This window comes from Narcine bancroftii, chromosome 5, assembly GCF_036971445.1.
Source record: "Narcine bancroftii isolate sNarBan1 chromosome 5, sNarBan1.hap1, whole genome shotgun sequence".
NCBI classification, from domain to species: domain Eukaryota; kingdom Metazoa; phylum Chordata; class Chondrichthyes; order Torpediniformes; family Narcinidae; genus Narcine; species Narcine bancroftii.
Window position 1 is genome coordinate 219523675 of NC_091473.1, and position 17501 is coordinate 219541175.

General features: G+C 40.3%; 1 protein-coding gene across 2 annotated transcripts in view; it reads left to right on the top strand.

Moving 5' to 3' along the window:
- ipo9 (importin 9) overlaps positions 1–17501 on the top strand; it is a 99167-nt gene that overhangs the window by 75956 nt on the left and 5710 nt on the right. For both annotated transcript variants that reach the window (XM_069941296.1, XM_069941297.1), the window contains 8 exons: positions 190–416; positions 2015–2163; positions 2259–2387; positions 2706–2981; positions 4043–4209; positions 7210–7343; positions 14057–14179; positions 14320–14430. In XM_069941296.1, the coding sequence (XP_069797397.1) occupies positions 190–416; positions 2015–2163; positions 2259–2387; positions 2706–2981; positions 4043–4209; positions 7210–7343; positions 14057–14179; positions 14320–14430 (1316 nt within the window). The remainder of the gene's footprint in view (positions 1–189; positions 417–2014; positions 2164–2258; positions 2388–2705; positions 2982–4042; positions 4210–7209; positions 7344–14056; positions 14180–14319; positions 14431–17501) is intronic.

Consider the following 17501-nt stretch of genomic DNA (forward strand, 5'->3'; position numbering starts at 1 on the left):
AATGTATTTTCATTATTTTTTATTTCATTTTATATTTGAGCATTCTCGTCCTGGGTGATGGATGGAATTAACTTCTCATGAATCCATCATTTATTGATCACCAGTGTAATGTAAATGTGTTATAAGCATAGTCTAATGTTAGGAAAATGAGTGTAGAGTGTCTAATATGTTCTCTTCCCTTTCCCACAGATATTGTGACCAGTTGAAACTCTCTGATTGTACACGTGTGTTACAGCCCTTCCTACCCAGCATTCTGGATGGTTTGATTCAACTTGCTACACAGTTCAGTTCTGAGGTGCTGACCCTGGTCATGGAGACTTTGTGTGTTGTTTGTACCGTGGACCCTGCCTTCACTATCAGTGTGGAAAATAAAGTCTGTCCCCTTACCATTGCAATCTTCCTCAAGTACAGTAATGGTACGTAGATCAGAGACAGGTGCACTCTTGTGTGATTGAATCTGTCCATTATTTGTGAGTAGGTGTGGATTGGGATTTAGACCCTCAGCGTAGAAAACTCAAATACGTTTCACATTAACGAAAAGCCTTTTAAAATGCACCTTTAAACAAAGTTGAGGTAGGAAAGATTAACTCCTTGGAACTGAGTAGAAGGTGATTAATGTTCTGCAAGTCGCTCAGTTGATTTGTGTCTTAAGGGTATTAATTCCAAAATAAACAAATGCCATTTGATGAAATTGGTTTTTGGCTCCAGGGATTTGCATGAACTTTAATTGTAGTGTGTGAGTGAATATTTTGCAGGTGATTTGCACAGCCAGTGTTGGTGATATTATTCCATTGCTCCAATGTCGTAGCTCTCCACATAGTGGTTAGCCCAATGCCTTTACAGTGCCAGCGGTCGGGACCTAGGTTCGAATCCCACGCTACCTGTAAGGAGTTTGTACTGTAATGGAATATTTGGGAGATAATTTGGTAAAATTAGAGTAGGTTACACATTTTAAAACAGATCTTATTTGAAATACTGAAGAATTCATATTCAGTGGACTTATAGAAACTATGGAGAATGCCATGGACATTTCACAAGTAGCTGCTAATTGAAATGATGTGATCAAATGAATTGACTGGAGACAGGGTCATCTCTGTTGAACATTTTTACAAGGCTTCTGACCTTTCTGCAAAGTACACAGTAAGGTCACTACTGAGGAGTTTTGTTTACCTAAGACAACAGATGGGAGCAAAAGACTACTCCTATTGTTTGCTGGAGAAGGTGGGGGGGGGGGGGTGGTTACAAGTGAGAGAGTCTATCTGTCTGATGTTTCTCTTGGAATAAGATGAACAGTAAGGAACTCTGTGATAGCCTGAAAGAAAGAGGTTATCATCTGGAGAACCCTGATGGGGCAAGTTTCATCAGCAAGACATTGAGGTGACTAATGGTGGTACCTCAGTTGTGGAAATCCTGGAACAACAAATCTCTCTCTGCAAACCTCCAAAGAACCTTCCTGAGCGGTAAACATTTACCTTTCGAGCACCAAAGCCTGGTGAACTTTATACATGTTAAATTCTGTGTACAGTATCAGAATTTCCTGCAACCAGAGAACTGGGAAGAATGAGAAGTGAGATTGAACTGTGAACTAACGAACTTTTCTTAAATTTATACACACATCATACAGGCGTGCTTAGAATTAGAAGGGGGTTAATTGGGGTTAGTTAAGTTAATAGAAGTTAAAGTTTGATTCTGTTTTCATGTTTAAAGATCATTAAAAACAACTTTTGTTTAAGTAACTACTTGTTGTGGTGAATATCTATTGCTGCTGGGTTTTGGGGTCCTTTGGGCTCGTAACAGTACATTCTCTGCATGTCTGTGTGGGTTTCCCCCAGCTGCATAGGTTTCTTCCCACCATTCAAAATGTACTGGGGATGGCACAGTCTCATGAGCTGAAATGGCCTGTTACCATGCTGTATGTCAAACTTTAAAAAGCAGTAAGGCCATCAGCAGATTTAACCAGAATTCATTTGGAAAGTGTGATTTTTCTGATTGTGCTTGTTCAATTTATCTCCAGATCCAGTGGTGGCATCTCTGGCACAAGATATTTTCAAGGAGCTGGCACAGATCGAAGCCTGTCAGGGTCCCATGCAGATGAGGTTAATTCCAACTCTTGTTAGCATCATGCACGCTCCATCTGATAAAATACCATCAGGACTCTGTGCAGTGAGTAATCTCCATAAATTTGTCATTATGCTGATTGTGTGCTCCCAGCACATGAATTTATTTATATTGACACCAGCATTTCTAACCACTTGCAGACTGCTATTGACATACTGACAACTGTAGTGAGAAATACCAAACTGCCACTGTCAGACGTGCTAATCTGCCAGGCATTCCCTGTGGTGGCTCAGTGTACACTACACACAGATGACAATGCAACCATGCAGGTAGGCAACTTGAAATTAATTATGGCATTCACAGCTTGTTGGGTCGTGGGTGAAAATTGTGATTGAATTAAAACCATGGGGAAATTCATGCATAAAGTTTGGTTTGGGATTGAATTGAAGCAATGGGGTGAGCTGTAAAAATGTTGGAGATTGCATACCTCGAATGACATAATGAGATGAGGATTTCTGCAGAAAAAAAACGGTGCAAATTTGGTATGCTGTTGTATAATCGCAGGAAAAATTAATGGATGTGTATGCGAGCTGGTGCATGAGATCAGTGTAATTTGTCCCTCTTAATTCTGAGCTCTTCTTCTACAGAATGGTGGCGAGTGTCTGCGGGCCTATGTGGCTGTAGCAATGGAACAAATAGCACAGTGGCACGACGAGCAGGGCCATAACGGGCTCTGGTATGTCATGCAAGTGGTTAGCCAACTTTTGGACCCCCGCACCTCAGAGTATACTGCAGCATTTGTAGGGAGACTAGTTTCCACTCTCATTTCGAAGGCTGGCTCACAGTTGGGAGAAAACCTCGACCAGATACTCCGAGCAATTCTCAGCAAAATGCAACAAGCAGAGACACTCAGTGTAATGCAGGTGGGAGCAGGAACTCGACATATATACTTTAAAAAAAAATGGGTGAAGGACATTTCTAAGGCGAGGTCGGGAGGAGGGTGATGGGCAGAGTTTGAAGGGCATAGCACTGAAAAGCAGAGTTGGAAGGGCAGGAAGCTCTACAAGATGAAGTATAAGAAGGCCTGTCTGAGAAAATGCAGTGGTTTAGACAGGGTTTGTGAAGGACACAGTAAGGTGATGTATGTTGTGTCTGCAATTTTGTTGAGATAAAAATAATGGCTCGTGGTACAAGCCACTTTCTCTGAGGATCTGGTGTCTCTGGAATCCTTTTCCTCAGGGCGGTGCTGTATGTCTAAATTTTAAAATAATGCAGGAATAGATGCAAGAGGGTGAATAGGGATGGAAGTGAACTGGAATGCAGATCTGAGTTTAGAATTGGGTCTTTTTAAATGGCGGAACCAGTTTGAGTGGCTGACACATGCTAATTGGAAGATTCATGAGCTGTACTGGCAGAAACAGAATTTTTGTAAACTTTGGACTATATAAGGTAGTTTTTTTTTAAGTAATCTCTTCTTAATCCAGAATCAGTTCCTTGGATTTTACATTATTCTTCTGACCAAATCTTCAGCCTTTGGCTGGATGTATCCTATCCTGATGGTTGACGGACTTGTTCTTAAGATAGTCTGCCCCAATTGTACCTGGGTTTTGCCATAACCCATTCTTACCTTGAATGCTAGATTTGATTTACAACTGGCAGTGAAAAAGTATCAAGGCAGATTGAACCACGAATCTTTGGACCAGGGTTTGGGCATTTCACTTTGTGATAAAAGCTCTTCACTTAAATGGTTTTGAATTTTTGATCCTACTGCAGAGATTTGAGGAAGTTTCAACCAATGTATGCAGGTTAAAATAATGGAATCTTCGGCAACAAGGAAATTGAGATGTACTGTGATAGAGTGGGAATTTAGAGATTTGATAGTGGACTAGGCATGACATTTAATGGTGGAGGTTGTATGACTAATTCTTCTGTTCATTTTCCTCTATGTCCTTTGAAAATGCTCATTGTTCTTCTCTCTCTTCAGTCTCTGATTATGGTGTTTGCACACCTTGTTCACAACCAGCTGGAGCCTCTGCTGGAGTTTCTCTGCAGCTTGCCTGGACCCACTGGCAAACCTGCATTGGAGTTTGTCATGTCGGAGTGGACTAGTCGACAGCCTCTATTCTATGGACAGTACGAGGGCAAAGTCAGGTGTGTACCAGTTTTGCTAATGGGTGACTTGGACAAATATGGCTGACTTTTGGGGAAGGACTGAGGGGCAGGGGAGGCAGCAGTGCCTTGGTGGTTTGAGGAATTGTACAGAGGTGTACATTTATGTGAAGTGTAAGATACAGTAGTAGCAATAATGGAAATTGGGCTCAAACAGTGGAAGAAATGGACATTTAATAGTTTTTGCTATTAAAGTGCATGAAAACCTGGTGTCAATAATAATTAAAAAAAAGTGAAGCCCTATAAAGGAATAATGCAATTGAGGATTCATAAGGCCATTTTCTATTTCACCTGTATAAAGAAACAAAGCAACTGTTATTCTCTAAACAATATAGGGGAAAGGATGGTGAATGTTTAAATGCAATAGTTTCAGAACTCCAGAATTGTGAAGATGAAGAATTTTGTTTCTTATCGTAGGCTGGGGTAGTAACAGGATATTAATTCATTTTTGCATGAACATTCCAAGAACGTGCTCCAGAGATTTGATTTATGATGGTACGTTGGCCTTCATAAAGTATTGAGGATAGAATGTGGGGTGTGATGGTGAAGTTGTACAAGACATTGGTGAGGCCAAATTTGGAATATTGTATGCCATTTTGGTCACATAATTGCAAGAAAGATAGCAATAAGATTGAAAGAGTGCAGAGAATATTTACAAGGATGTTGATGGGCCTTGAGGAACTGAGTTACAAGGTAAGGTTAAAGCGGTCAGGACTTTATTCCCTGAAATGTGGGAAATGAGGGGAAATTTGATAGGGGTATCCAAAATTATGACCAATATAGAAAGGGTAAATGCAAGCAGGCATTTTCCACTGATGTTAAGTGAGATGAGAACTGGAGGAAATGCTTTAAGAGTGAACGGTGAAATGTTTAAAGGGAACATTGGGAGGAAACTTCTTGACACAGTGGTGAGAGTGTAGAGTGAGCTGTCAGCTGAAGTGGTGAATGCAGGCTCAATTTTGAGATTTCAGAAAAATTTGATTACGTACATGGATGGGGAGGGGTATGAAAAACTATAATGAGGTGCAGGTTAATGGGACTAGGCAGAATAATAGCTCGGTATGGACTAGATGAGCCAAAGGGTCTGTTTCTGTGTTGTGTTCTATGGTTCTAGCCTGATTGTCCTGGTAAATAAAGTAGGAGTATGTCTTGATCGGAAGGCATTTGCACACACAATGTCACCTGGATTACAGTTGTAAGGAAGGATGACACAGCAATTGTATTTAACAATATTTCACAAGGATGAATTTTAGTCGGATGGAAAGGGGGCAGGACCTAGTGAATTGGCTGACAAATTAACAATTGGCTCATGGGAAGCCTTTAAGGGGTGATTTTAGTATAGAGAAGGTGTGCCTTGTCAAATGAACAAAGATTAAAATACATTTTTTTTAAGTGTTCATTATAAATGGATTGTAGATGCTTGAATATGAAGCAAAAATGGACTGATGGAGGAACAAAGCAGATCGGGCAGCATCTTGGAGGCACAGAGATGGCTGACGTTTCAACTCGAAACCTTGCATTGGGGTTGAGAGTGTACAGGGGGAAATGACTAGTATGAAGAGGTGAGGAGAAAGGTTTAGGCAGAAACTAGCAAGCAATAAGTGGATCCAGATGAGATGGGGTTGATGGGCAAATTGAACCAGGTGGGACAGAAACGGGGGAAATAGTGACAGAGCTGGAAGATAAGTGGAGATAATAAGGAATGTTGATTATGGTAGTTGATTAGAAAGGAAGATAGTGAGTGGTACCGGGTGGGAATGAATGGTAGAAGGAGATAGGTGACCCAGTGAGTTGCGTGTGTGGATGGTTGTTGTGGGGAGGTGAGAGAAACTGGATGAGGAGGAGGGACTAGAAAAAAGAGTGCGTAAGAGAGCCTGGGTGGATCAGAAGAGAGAGGAAAAGGGCTGCGGGTTATGTGAAATTGGAGAATTCAACATTCATGCTGTTAACTTGTAGACTACCCGTGTGGAATATAAGGAGGCGTTCCTTATATTTATGTTTAAGTTTACGTTTGGCCTCACCCTGGCAGTGGTTGTGTCTGAGAATAGTCAGACCTGTCTTCGTACTGGTCATCTCCCCTTCATACTCTCAGTCCTGATGCAGGGTATTAATACAAAAGATCAGGTGCTGCTTAACCCCACTCTGAATTCCTCAATGGCTCGTTTTATTGTTGTTTGTTATAAATGACAAGCTTCTGGTTTAGTTGAAATGCTGATGTCGATACAGAGAAGATTGGAAAGGGAAAAGCAGAGGGGTATAGGTAAAGGGTAAAGGTTCCATTATTGTCACATAATACTACATTTAGAATATAACATGAGTAGAGTTAGAACAAAAATTGAATTCTGATGTATAAATATTAAAAGGTAGAGAATGGGGTTAAAAGTGAGGACTAAAATAAAGCAGAATTAATTTGTATTTGACTAGAAAATAAAGCATTGCCAATATCATGGGAAATTGGTAGAAAAATTGCATAGGATAAAAATAAAATGCAATGTGAATGATCCAATGAGAATTTCATGGTTCAGTTTTAGCCAGAGGGTGGTGAATACCTGGAATTTGTTGCCACAGACAGTTGTGGAAGCCTAGTCATTGGGTGTATTTAAGGCAGAGATTGGTAGGTTCTTGATAAACCAGGGCATCAAAAGTTATGGAAAGGCTGGGCAGTGTGGCCAAGTGGATCAGCTCATGATTGAATGGCAGTGCACACTCAGTGGACTGAATATCTATTTCTGCTCTTGTGCTTTATGGTCTTGAGAGGAACCTTTATACTGTGATGGTCATGTCTTGTATCTAATCTGGAAGTGTTCTTATCCAGTTTGGGGTCGTTCAAATACCAATGTTCTTTATGTCGACCTGCAAGCAGTTGGAACAGTGTTCATCTTATCAGTTGAAGCCTGAACTTGGGGTAGTCCAAGTTAACTTGGGGCACTGGGATTGAATGTTTTCAAACTGACGATTAGCCAAATTGTGTTTATCCTGTAGCACTGTAGCGATGTGCAAGCTCCTGCAGCATGGTATTAACACAGATGACAAGCGACTGCAGGATATCATGGTGAAAGGCGAGGAGGTGTTCAATCCTGACGAGGGCATACGCACTCGCTCCAAGACAGCAAAAAGTAAGAATTTCCAAATTAAGCTAAAGATTTTGAAGACTACTGACCAACCTTTAAAGTTTATCTCTCTATTAAGACATCTATTAATGTGGTGATAGCATTGGAAAAAGTGCAGAAGTGATGTACAGAGATCTGATCTGGGATGGTGTGTATCACCTACGAGAAGACCAGGTAGGCTGGGTTTGTCTTTGGAGTGCAGGAGTGGTGAAATGATTGAGATGTTCAAATTTAGAATGGCATAAATTAGGGAGATCTTTATCCTTGTAATTGCCTTTGAACAAAAGTAACAGGTTTAAAGTGAGGGAGGTGGATTGAGAGGGGATTTTAAGATTTTTTAATTGAAATCTGGAACACACTGCCTGAGGGTTGGGTGGAGGCAGGATTTTGTTTTCAGTTTTGCGATTCACCAACTGGGTGATTCTGCTGAATAGCGATAATGGCATTGAGGGCAGTAGAACAAATAATAACATTCGAAATGTTAGCCATTAAGTTCATTAAAAAGTAATGAGATTATTTTTAAAAGCATTGCAGCATCCTTAGTCCTTTTTACAATCTAATGATTCCATTGTTTGATAATAATAATTTCAACGAGAGCATCCAGATTTTCTGGTAAATTTGAGGAAGTTGCAAGACAGCAGAAGAGTTAAAAAGATTAAGCAGAAAAGAAGATAACAAAACCCCATATGAAGTAGGGTACAGAAGCTTTTATCCTAAACCTTGGGACCAGACACTTTTCGGAATTTTTCGGATAATAGAATAACATTTACAGCAGTACGTTAAGTAATTGCACTAATTTCAGATTTGCACAAAATAAAGACACTCCAACTAGAAGGGTCTCTGGATGGCGGGAGGGGTTGTTGCGGCAGCTGCGCTCAATCAGCATATGGTCAAGATCTGCATTTTTTGACCTATGCAATATTTTCTTATTTTGTTTTAGAACTTTCTGGTTCTCACTGTCACTGTAAAACTTCAACAACATAATCTTCAGAAAGATGCCGCACAGATATACCACGATCAAGCTTCACAGACACTTTCTTTTCTGCTTCTTACAGTTACCCACAGGGGACTCTGCACCTTTTTGACATTTTCACTGTCCGAGAGCAGCAGAGGCACATCTGACTCGTAGGAGCACTGAGACACTGTGCTGGACCGGGTGGAGAGTGGGGTGGCAGCGACACTGGAAGGGGGTGGGGGGGTGCATCTGGGCGTCAGGCTGTCAAATACAAATCGGGCGTCCATATATGGCGAATCAGAGGCTCTGGACTCTTTTTTTTCTGCTGGCACCTATAAAGAATTCTATAAAGATTCCACTAATTATCAAAATGGACTGATACAGGATATTCAAGCGTGAGTTGAGTGTGCGTCGCATAGGGTCATGTTTGGCGTCAAACATGAAATTTGGTGTGCCGATGACATCCATGGAAAAAATGTTTGATTTTTAGAATTTTGGAGAAAAGATTTTATACCTGTATAATGAATAGGAAAAGCAGTTTTAAATTACAAGCTGGCTTTTATTCAGAGGGAACTGGTTTATAAAAGACAAAGGTGCATTTGTCTATAGCAAGCAGTTAGGAAAGCAACTGTTAACCATATAGCCATTTATGGAGCGGAAACAGGCCATGTTGGCCTTTCGAGTCCGCACCGGTTCACTGATTTTTTGCGCCCTCTTATGCGAGCTTTCTGCTAAAATCCTACACCCAATCTATTGTGTTTGACTGTAATCACGAAAATCAAGAAAAGATATACTTGGTGCAAGTAGGAGAGTGTGAGAAAGTGCAGATCAATTCTAGAATCATGTACAGGCCTATTTTTCTCAGTATCTCCAGTATGAACTGTAATGGCAGTGCTGTCGCTGGTGTGGACCTGGGAGATGGGAAGTGAAGACATAGTGCTGCTCTGCAGGGTCCTACTGCCTGATCCTGATACCAATGGCTCTGTACATGTTTTAAACGGCCTGCTGAAGGAACTGATGATTTTTTTTTTAATCCTGCAACTATGCTGGGTAGTGTACCATGTGATGTTGCAGGTAGCAGCGGACATCACCCCCCCTTTTGAGAAGGAGAAGCACGGGAGTTGAGCCTACATGGAAGGTGATCACAGCAGCAGACCATCAAGGGGCTCAACGGTTTAGGACTCACATGGACTTCAGGCTGTTGGTGACTTGCAGTCAGAGGACCCACAGAGCCTGTGGATTGCTGGAGACTGGCTTATAGGGACCAGGCATCAAAACCGGGATTCAAGAGGGTGCTGAGGGTGAGAAGGGCTCCCAAAGAACCTCAGCGGTTTGGACATGGAACACGAGCTGCCAATGGTTTGAACAGGAGTCTGCAGCGGCAGAAGTTGTGGGAGTGCGGAGGTGAATCCATGGGCACTCAGTGTATCTGAAGAGGCTCTCTTTCTCTTCATGTTCGGGGTGGCGGTCAATGCTCATAGCAACTTTTTATTTCCCTTGCAGCAGACAAAAGTTGAAGTATATGTTATGTAGTTATATTTTACATTTTCATGTGACAATAAAAGGAATCTTGAAATGTGTATGATTGATAGAATAGAGGCTGTTTTGTCCTTTAAAACTGAGAGCAAGAAGGCATAATATCTGGGTAAGGAGTTAACTGAACAATGGAGTTTTTGAGAAGATCATATATCAATAGTTCTAGTGTTATGTAAATTTAAGTATAAAACCCAAAGGAAAGAATTATGGATCTACTTAAAAGATAAATGGGAATGCCTGAGGGGCTGGGAGTAAAGGACACAAAGGATATGTACATTTACCTGAAATAAAATGAAGATATCCTGACCTTATCTGTAAATACTGTTGTATTTCAGTTGTGGTTTGTGGGCAAAACCACCTATTGGATTTCAGAATGTCAATATAATGCATCTAACATATTTTAAAATAATTCCAATCTAAACTTTTGGAGCAGTGCAAATGACACCGACAAACTAATGTTACTGAAATCAATGAACAACAAAAGTGTGCAAATCATTTAGACAGTGGTGGAGTAAGGAACCAGGTTGAATCATTGGATGGGCTATTCCAGCTGCTGTAATAGCTTTCTGTTAATTTTTTTCCCAATTTTGTCCATATTTGAATCCAAATCAAGGTTGAAATCCCCTCCTATTAATATGTTCCCTTGCGTATCTGCTATCTTCAAAAAAATATCTTGCATAAACTTTTGATCTTCTTCGTTAGGTGAATATACATTGAGTAGATTCCAAAACTTCGAATATATCTGACATTTTATCATTACATATCTCCCTGCTGGATCTATTATTTCCTCTTCTATTTTAAATGGCACATTTTTACTAATTAATATAGCTACTCCTCTTGCTTTTGAATTATACGACGCTGCTGTTACATGTCCTACCCAATCTCTCTTTAATTTCTTGTGCTCCAATTCAGTTAAATGTGTTTCTTGCACAAATGCTATATCAATTTTTTCTTTTTTCAGTAAATTTAGCAGTTTCTTCCTTTTGATTTGGTTATGTATTCCGTTAATATTTAAAGTCACATACTTCAGCGTAGCCATTTCATACTTTGCTCATCTTCCATTTCCGTTTCTCCATCATCACCTTTCCTTCTTATCCATTTCTGCTTTCTTGTTTTGAACACTTTATAAGACAACATTTCTAAAACATCAAACATTTTCCTTATTCTCCTATTTAAAACTTCTTTAACCCCATTCTCCCCTCCCCCTCCTGAGTTGCCCTTTATCCCTTGTCGGGTAACCACATCTCCCCTCTCCATTTGGATTTGCGAATTCACTCGCAAACGTCAACTGATTTTGCAGTGACCGTAACTCTTCCCCACCCAGCCCCCCACAGAAAAGATTTCAATTTTCATATGTAACAAAGGTCACTCTTTCAATTCCCTCCTTATTCCCTCTATTCCCTTTCCCTCCCTTGTTAATTCTTATCTATACTCTATATATTTTCCTCTAAATATGGATACATTCATGTATATATACACATACATACACATCTATAATATATATATATACACACACACACACATATACACACATACATATAGTTCGTGGTCATTTTTACTCTCATTACATGTCTTCATCTCTTTGCTTGTTTTGTAGTTGTTCTGCAAATTTTCGTGCTTCCTCTGGATCCGAGAATAGTCTGTTTTGTTGCCCTGGAATAACTATTTTAAGTACCACTGGGTACTTTAACATAAATTTATATCCTTTTTTCCATAGGATCGCTTTTGCTGTATTGAACTCCTTCCTCTTCTTCAGGAGTTCAAAACTTATGTCTGGATAGATAAAAAATTTTTGACCTTTGTATTCCAGAGGCTTTTTGTCTTCTCTTATTTTCTTCATTGCTTTCTCCAATATATTTTCTCTTGTTGTATATCTTAAGAATTTTACTAAAATGGATCTTGGTTTTTGCTGCGTTTGTGGTTTCGGGGCTAATGTTCTATGTGCCCTCTCTATTTCCATTTCTTCCTGTAATTCTGGTCTTCCTAGGACCCTGGGGATCCAGTCTTTTATAAATTCTCTCATATTCTTGCCTTCTTCATCTTCCTTAAGGCCCACTATCTTTATATTATTTCTTCTATTATAGTTTTCCATTATATCTATCTTCTGAGCTAACAGCTCATGTGCCTCTTTAACTTTTTTATTAGATTCTTCTAATTTCTCTTTTAAGTCCTCTACTTCCATTTCTACAATTATTTCTCGTTTTTCCATATTTTCCACTCTTTTTCCTATCTCTGATATGACCATTTCTATTTTATTCATTTTTTCTTCTGCATTCTTAATTCTTCTTTTTATCTCATTAAATTCTTGTAATTGCCATTCTTTCACTGATTCCATATATTCTTTAAAAAAGATATATCCATTGTCTTGCCTTTCTCTTCTTCCATTTCTTTCTGTTCTTCTTCTTCTTCTTCCTCTGGATTGACCATCTGTTGTTTCCTTGTTTTCTTTTTACCCTCTTCTTTCTTGTTGTCGTTATTTTCCATGTTCTGCACCTGCTGCTGTGTTGCAGGTGTCTCTCTCAGCTGTGGAGATCGACTCCGCAGCTGTTCCCCCCTCCCGTCGGTGTGTTTTTCTTCATGCGCGGTTGCGCACTTTTACTCGGCTCTGCGAGCCATTTTTGTAGTCCCGAGCCCGGGACTTCCACTGACCTGAGGGAGCGGGCTTCTCTCTCCGCAGCGGGCCTCCTCGGACAGGTAAGGCCTTCACCTTCTTCTTCCGATGTTCTTTCTTCTTCTCGTTGTTTTCGACTTTTCTCTCTTCGCTGCCATTTTCTTCTCACCTTTATTTATACTTTGTTTTAAATTTTAATCTTGTACCTTTGTGTTTTGTGCGTTTTTTTTTAAACTTTTCGGGAGAGGGCTGGAATTCCTTGACCGGCCACTACTCCATCACGTGACTCCTCTCCTGCTGTTATAGCTTTACTGCAACTATTTCCAGAGAATGTTGAAAAATTTTTGTTGTATTGCAACATGGTACGTATGATGGAATGAGAAGAACAATGCCATAATGCTTGAATATGTTGTAATGTAGGTAATCCAGCTACAAATTTCTCATTTGTGAACTAGAAAAAATATTGGAAAGGTTTTAAGAATCCGGAATTGCCTCAATTCTCAACATATTCAAAATAATGCAGTTGTGGAGGTCAAAAATTAACGCATTGCTTCACGGATACTTTCTTAATCAAAATGAATAATTTTGCAAAAGAATAAAAAAGCCTAATCAACTGATCAAAATAAAAACTGGTAAATTCAAGACTAAAAGACTTTTGAGCACTGAGAAAATCAAAGAATATAGCCATCCATCAGGCAAGTGAAATTGGAGCACAGGATCAGCCATGATTCTTATTGAATGATTGCAAACATATCATTCTCTCCAACAGGTTCATTCTGGGAATAAAGATGTGTATTGAGTTGTTAGGATCTAGAATTCATCATTGAGGAATGTGGTGGATTCAATAACAGTCGTTGGAAAGTAGAAGGAAGTATTGCAAAAAAAAAAAGTGGGGGAGAGCAACTAAGTAGAAGCCTTTTGCAGGGAGCTAGCACAAGTTATCTGGCCTCAGTGCGGTATGGTTCTGTGATTAATGGGATCAGAATAGGAGAAGAGCTTGAGGGCTTCATCTTTTTTATATTAAAAAAGGACTGGGTGAAAAGGGAATTTGGTTTTGGTCTTGGGAGTGGGGGCGGAGTGACAGTTAGGGTTTTTGGGTCTCCTGTCTTTAAGTAAATTGTTCTTGTTCCTGGTTTATAAAAGAGGGATATCTAGTTGTTATTTACTAAGAGACAGTTAATCAAACTGTTCTTAAGATACTCTTCTTCTTAGGCAGTGGTTATTCCTTGCTTGTACAGTGCGGCCCCTTTATAGCGCAATCATTGGGATCTATAAAATCTCATCACAAAATTGTGGGGTCGCACTAAATCAGGGTTTCAATAAATTGTTGTTATAGTTGAAATTAAAACACAAATTAGTTGTTAGTAAACCATTATGAACAAATACTTCTGTTTGAAGTATTGGAGCGTCTGAGTGTAAACTTCGTATGTCTGTTTTGGAACTTCAGTGTCATTTCTGTCGCTCCTGCCCGGGAGCCTGACTCCCGAGTCCAAAGACTCATCGCGTTATATCCAAATTCGTGTTAAATCGGAGCATGTTAAATCAGGATTTCGCTGCATCTCAAATTATATTCCCTAGTCATAATCTCCTATTTGCTTGTTTTAATGTATTCAATAGATCCAGAACGATGGACAAATATTCCTCTACTAGTTAAGCTCTTCAAGTTGGTGATTGGTGAACTTTCCAGTGTCATGGAAGCAAATGTCTCTCGGCAATCCAATGCAGCGGAGTGGAATCAAGGTAGTCTGGACATGCTCCTCTCGCACCTCCTTTTCATCCAGTCTTTGCCCTTCCGTGGCCACCACTGCTTTACCGCTCTACAAATTCCCACTTTCCACTCCTGCCAATGGATCTGATAGTTCTTTGTCTTGGGTATTTAGATGATGCTAACGACATGTGGGAAGACCAGGATGATGATGAAGGAGATGATGAAGGCCTAGCTGGGCAGCTGTTATCAGACCTGCTCAACACAGGGGGAAGCATTAGATGCGGTAAGAAGCTCTGTGAGCCATTTACACTCATTTAGAAATGATTACGTTTCGTCCTTGGTGTCACGTTTTATTTTCCATGTGATGCTGACAATAAATTGGTTGCAGGAATAGGCCACTCGGCCCAGCTAGACTGCTCTGCTATTCAATAAAGTCTCGATTGACGTGATTGTAATCTTAACTGCACATTTCCATCTTTCTAATTCTGTCTCAATTCAAACACCCTTCTTACAACAACTTGGAGGAAGAGGCATCGAAAGAAAGCCTGTCTTAAATGGGAGACCCATTGTCTTTAAACACTATCCCCATGGTTTTAGATTCAAGGGGGAACATCAGGATGTTTCAATCGAAGAATGTTTCATTCATCTAAACTTCATTGGATAAAACTTTAGCTTTCCTCATAAGACATTACAAGCTGAGAAAACCTCTAAACTGCTTCCAATGCATTTATATTCTTCTGCAAGGTTCAAGATTCTTTTATTGTCCTGTAATAAAAGAGGAAATGCAATATTGCATAATATTTCCTTTATTATGCTGCAAGGCAAAAAGTTACTCTCGGTATTGCCCCTTACAACAAGAGAAAGAGAAGCAAAAGAGTGTCCCTTCAGTCACTGAATGTCCGTGGATTTACTTCCAGCACCTCTGCAACCGCACAGACCCCTGTTCGATCCATTTGGACACCTGAGCTCCAGATCCAACCCTCCAATATGATCAGAAGCCTTCAGTACCCAAGGGCCTTTGGGAGCCTTTCTTTTTCCTTGGCACCCTCTTGAATCCTGGTTCCGATACCTGGTTCTCATAAGCCAGTCTCCAGCAGCCCACATGGTCTCACCAGTGTCCATGGTAATTAGGAATGCAGATGGAGTGTTACTGTTCATTCATAAGCAACTGAATAAAGTGGGAAGGGTTAGCTTCATTTATAAAAAGGCAAGGCTGAGACCATATCTGGAGTACTGCATACAATATTAACTATTTCTTAAAGCAAACCCCTCCTGTGTCTTCCTTCAGTTCCTTTAGGAGTAAACAACAACTTTCTGTTGGCGTTCCTGATTAACTTCATGTACCTGCTTATTATATTTTTGCAAATCATGCACTAAAGATGTCCAGAGTGAGATGGAGTCAGGCCGAGAGAGAGAGAGAGAGAGACACACACACAGGCATGTCGAGAGGGAGAGAGTTGTGGTTGTCTGTGGAATGTCCTGGAGCTCCAACATTGTTTTCCCCTTCGGTCATGATCACGTCATGTAAGCTATTACTTTTTGTCATGAGTGCCACGGCCAATGGGCTCCTTTTCATGGCCCATCAAAGGAGGTGGTGCCAAGCACACTCTGTGCCTTTCTTTTACAGTTCCAACTGTCCCAGAAAAAGTCTCACTGCAACCCAGCTTTGAACTAAAGAGGATTAGGTTTAGCTGACAATATTGTTTGACTTTCTTTATTCTGATTTCCCTGACTTTGTGCCATCCACTACAACCTCGTGTACTGCCAAGCAGAATGCAGTAAATTGGAGGAACGACATCTTGTATTCTGACTTGGCACTCTCCATCCAGGCAGCATTAACGTTGATTTCCCCAATTTCCATTAAACCTCCCTCCCCCTGAGTCTCTCTTTCCTGATCCTTCTGTTTCCTTTCCTCCAGCTCCTCCCCTGCCCCTTCCTTCACCTATCAGAGAGCTACCCTCGACCTACACCCCATCAGTCCTCAGCTTTTTTTCTCTTCTACCCTCCCACCTTGTTTTTACCTATGACATCTTACTTGTTAGCTCCTCCCCCTGTCCTTTCCTTTCCTCCCCCCCCCCCCCCCACCCCCACCCACCTGGTTTTGTCTATACCTGACAAAGGGCCCTGATTACCCTTGACTTGCTATATGTGCTGTGAGACATGGTGCATTGCACCACAGCATCACATTTCCACCTCAGTGTATATTCTTGTTACAGGCTAAATATAGGCTGTTACGCTCCTGTCCTGAAATACCATATGTCATGTTAGTGGTGATGGAACATTTCACTATCTAAACTGATAGGTTTTGCAAGTTCATATTGGTATCTTTGATGGGTCATGATTACTCTTGAATATTGTTTAATGTTTAGATCTGTGTGTCTTTAGTTGATTTAAGGAATGATCAGGAACAGTAAAGTACAGATTTAAGAGTGTGAAGTAAATACAAGCAGGCCCTGAATCACTGACGTTGCTCAATTTTGAATTGAAAGAAAGAATATGTAATGAACCAGGTGAAGAACAGCTCAATTTAAAAATTGATGTCCAACAAAAATAGGCGATCTTTCCACTTCTGCGTTCCAAGTGCATGCAAAAATTTTGGGGGTTCTAATCAGAACCTAATCAGACTTTGCAAATGTAAATTCTTCCTTAGGATATAGGGAGCACACAGTGTGATAGGGAATAAACAGCTGTTGATGCTGTAGACATGTGGATTGTGAAATCATCAATTCAAGACTTGAATTGGTGTAGTGGATGTAAACGCCAGCTTCACGCTGTTTTTCTTTTAAAGTCCAACAAACAATACTTAACATGTCCTAACAAGGATCTATACTGAAATTTAGCCATGAAAATTTCTCATCAAGTTGACACTGTAAAATTGGAACAAGGTAAAATAAGCAGTGTCTCAGTGGTTAATAGGCAATTTTTGAGAGGTGGCTCATTGATCCTGGTCTCTTAGATGCAGGTGATGCTCTGTTCTCTTCGATAATATCTCCCTGTGCCCAGTGGACCTCTGAATATTTGTCCATGTCACAGTCTGAACCAGAGGTGGACTACCTTTTAATTTTTAATTTAGACATACAGCACGATAACAGGTCATTTCAGCCCACGTGTCTCTGGCGCCCAATTAACCTACACCCCCAGTACGTACTTGTGGGCTGAAATGGCCTGTTGCCATGCTGCATGTCTAAATTAAAAATTAAAAGGTTGGCCACCACTGGTCTAAGCAAACCTCAGCTTTTCACCAAACGTGTATATGCACAAAACTGATTGTTGCAGAAGTTTAATCAAATGAATGCAGATGTATACATTTCATTCATAAGAGCTAATGATAGACTGTTAAACAGGTAAGTTTGA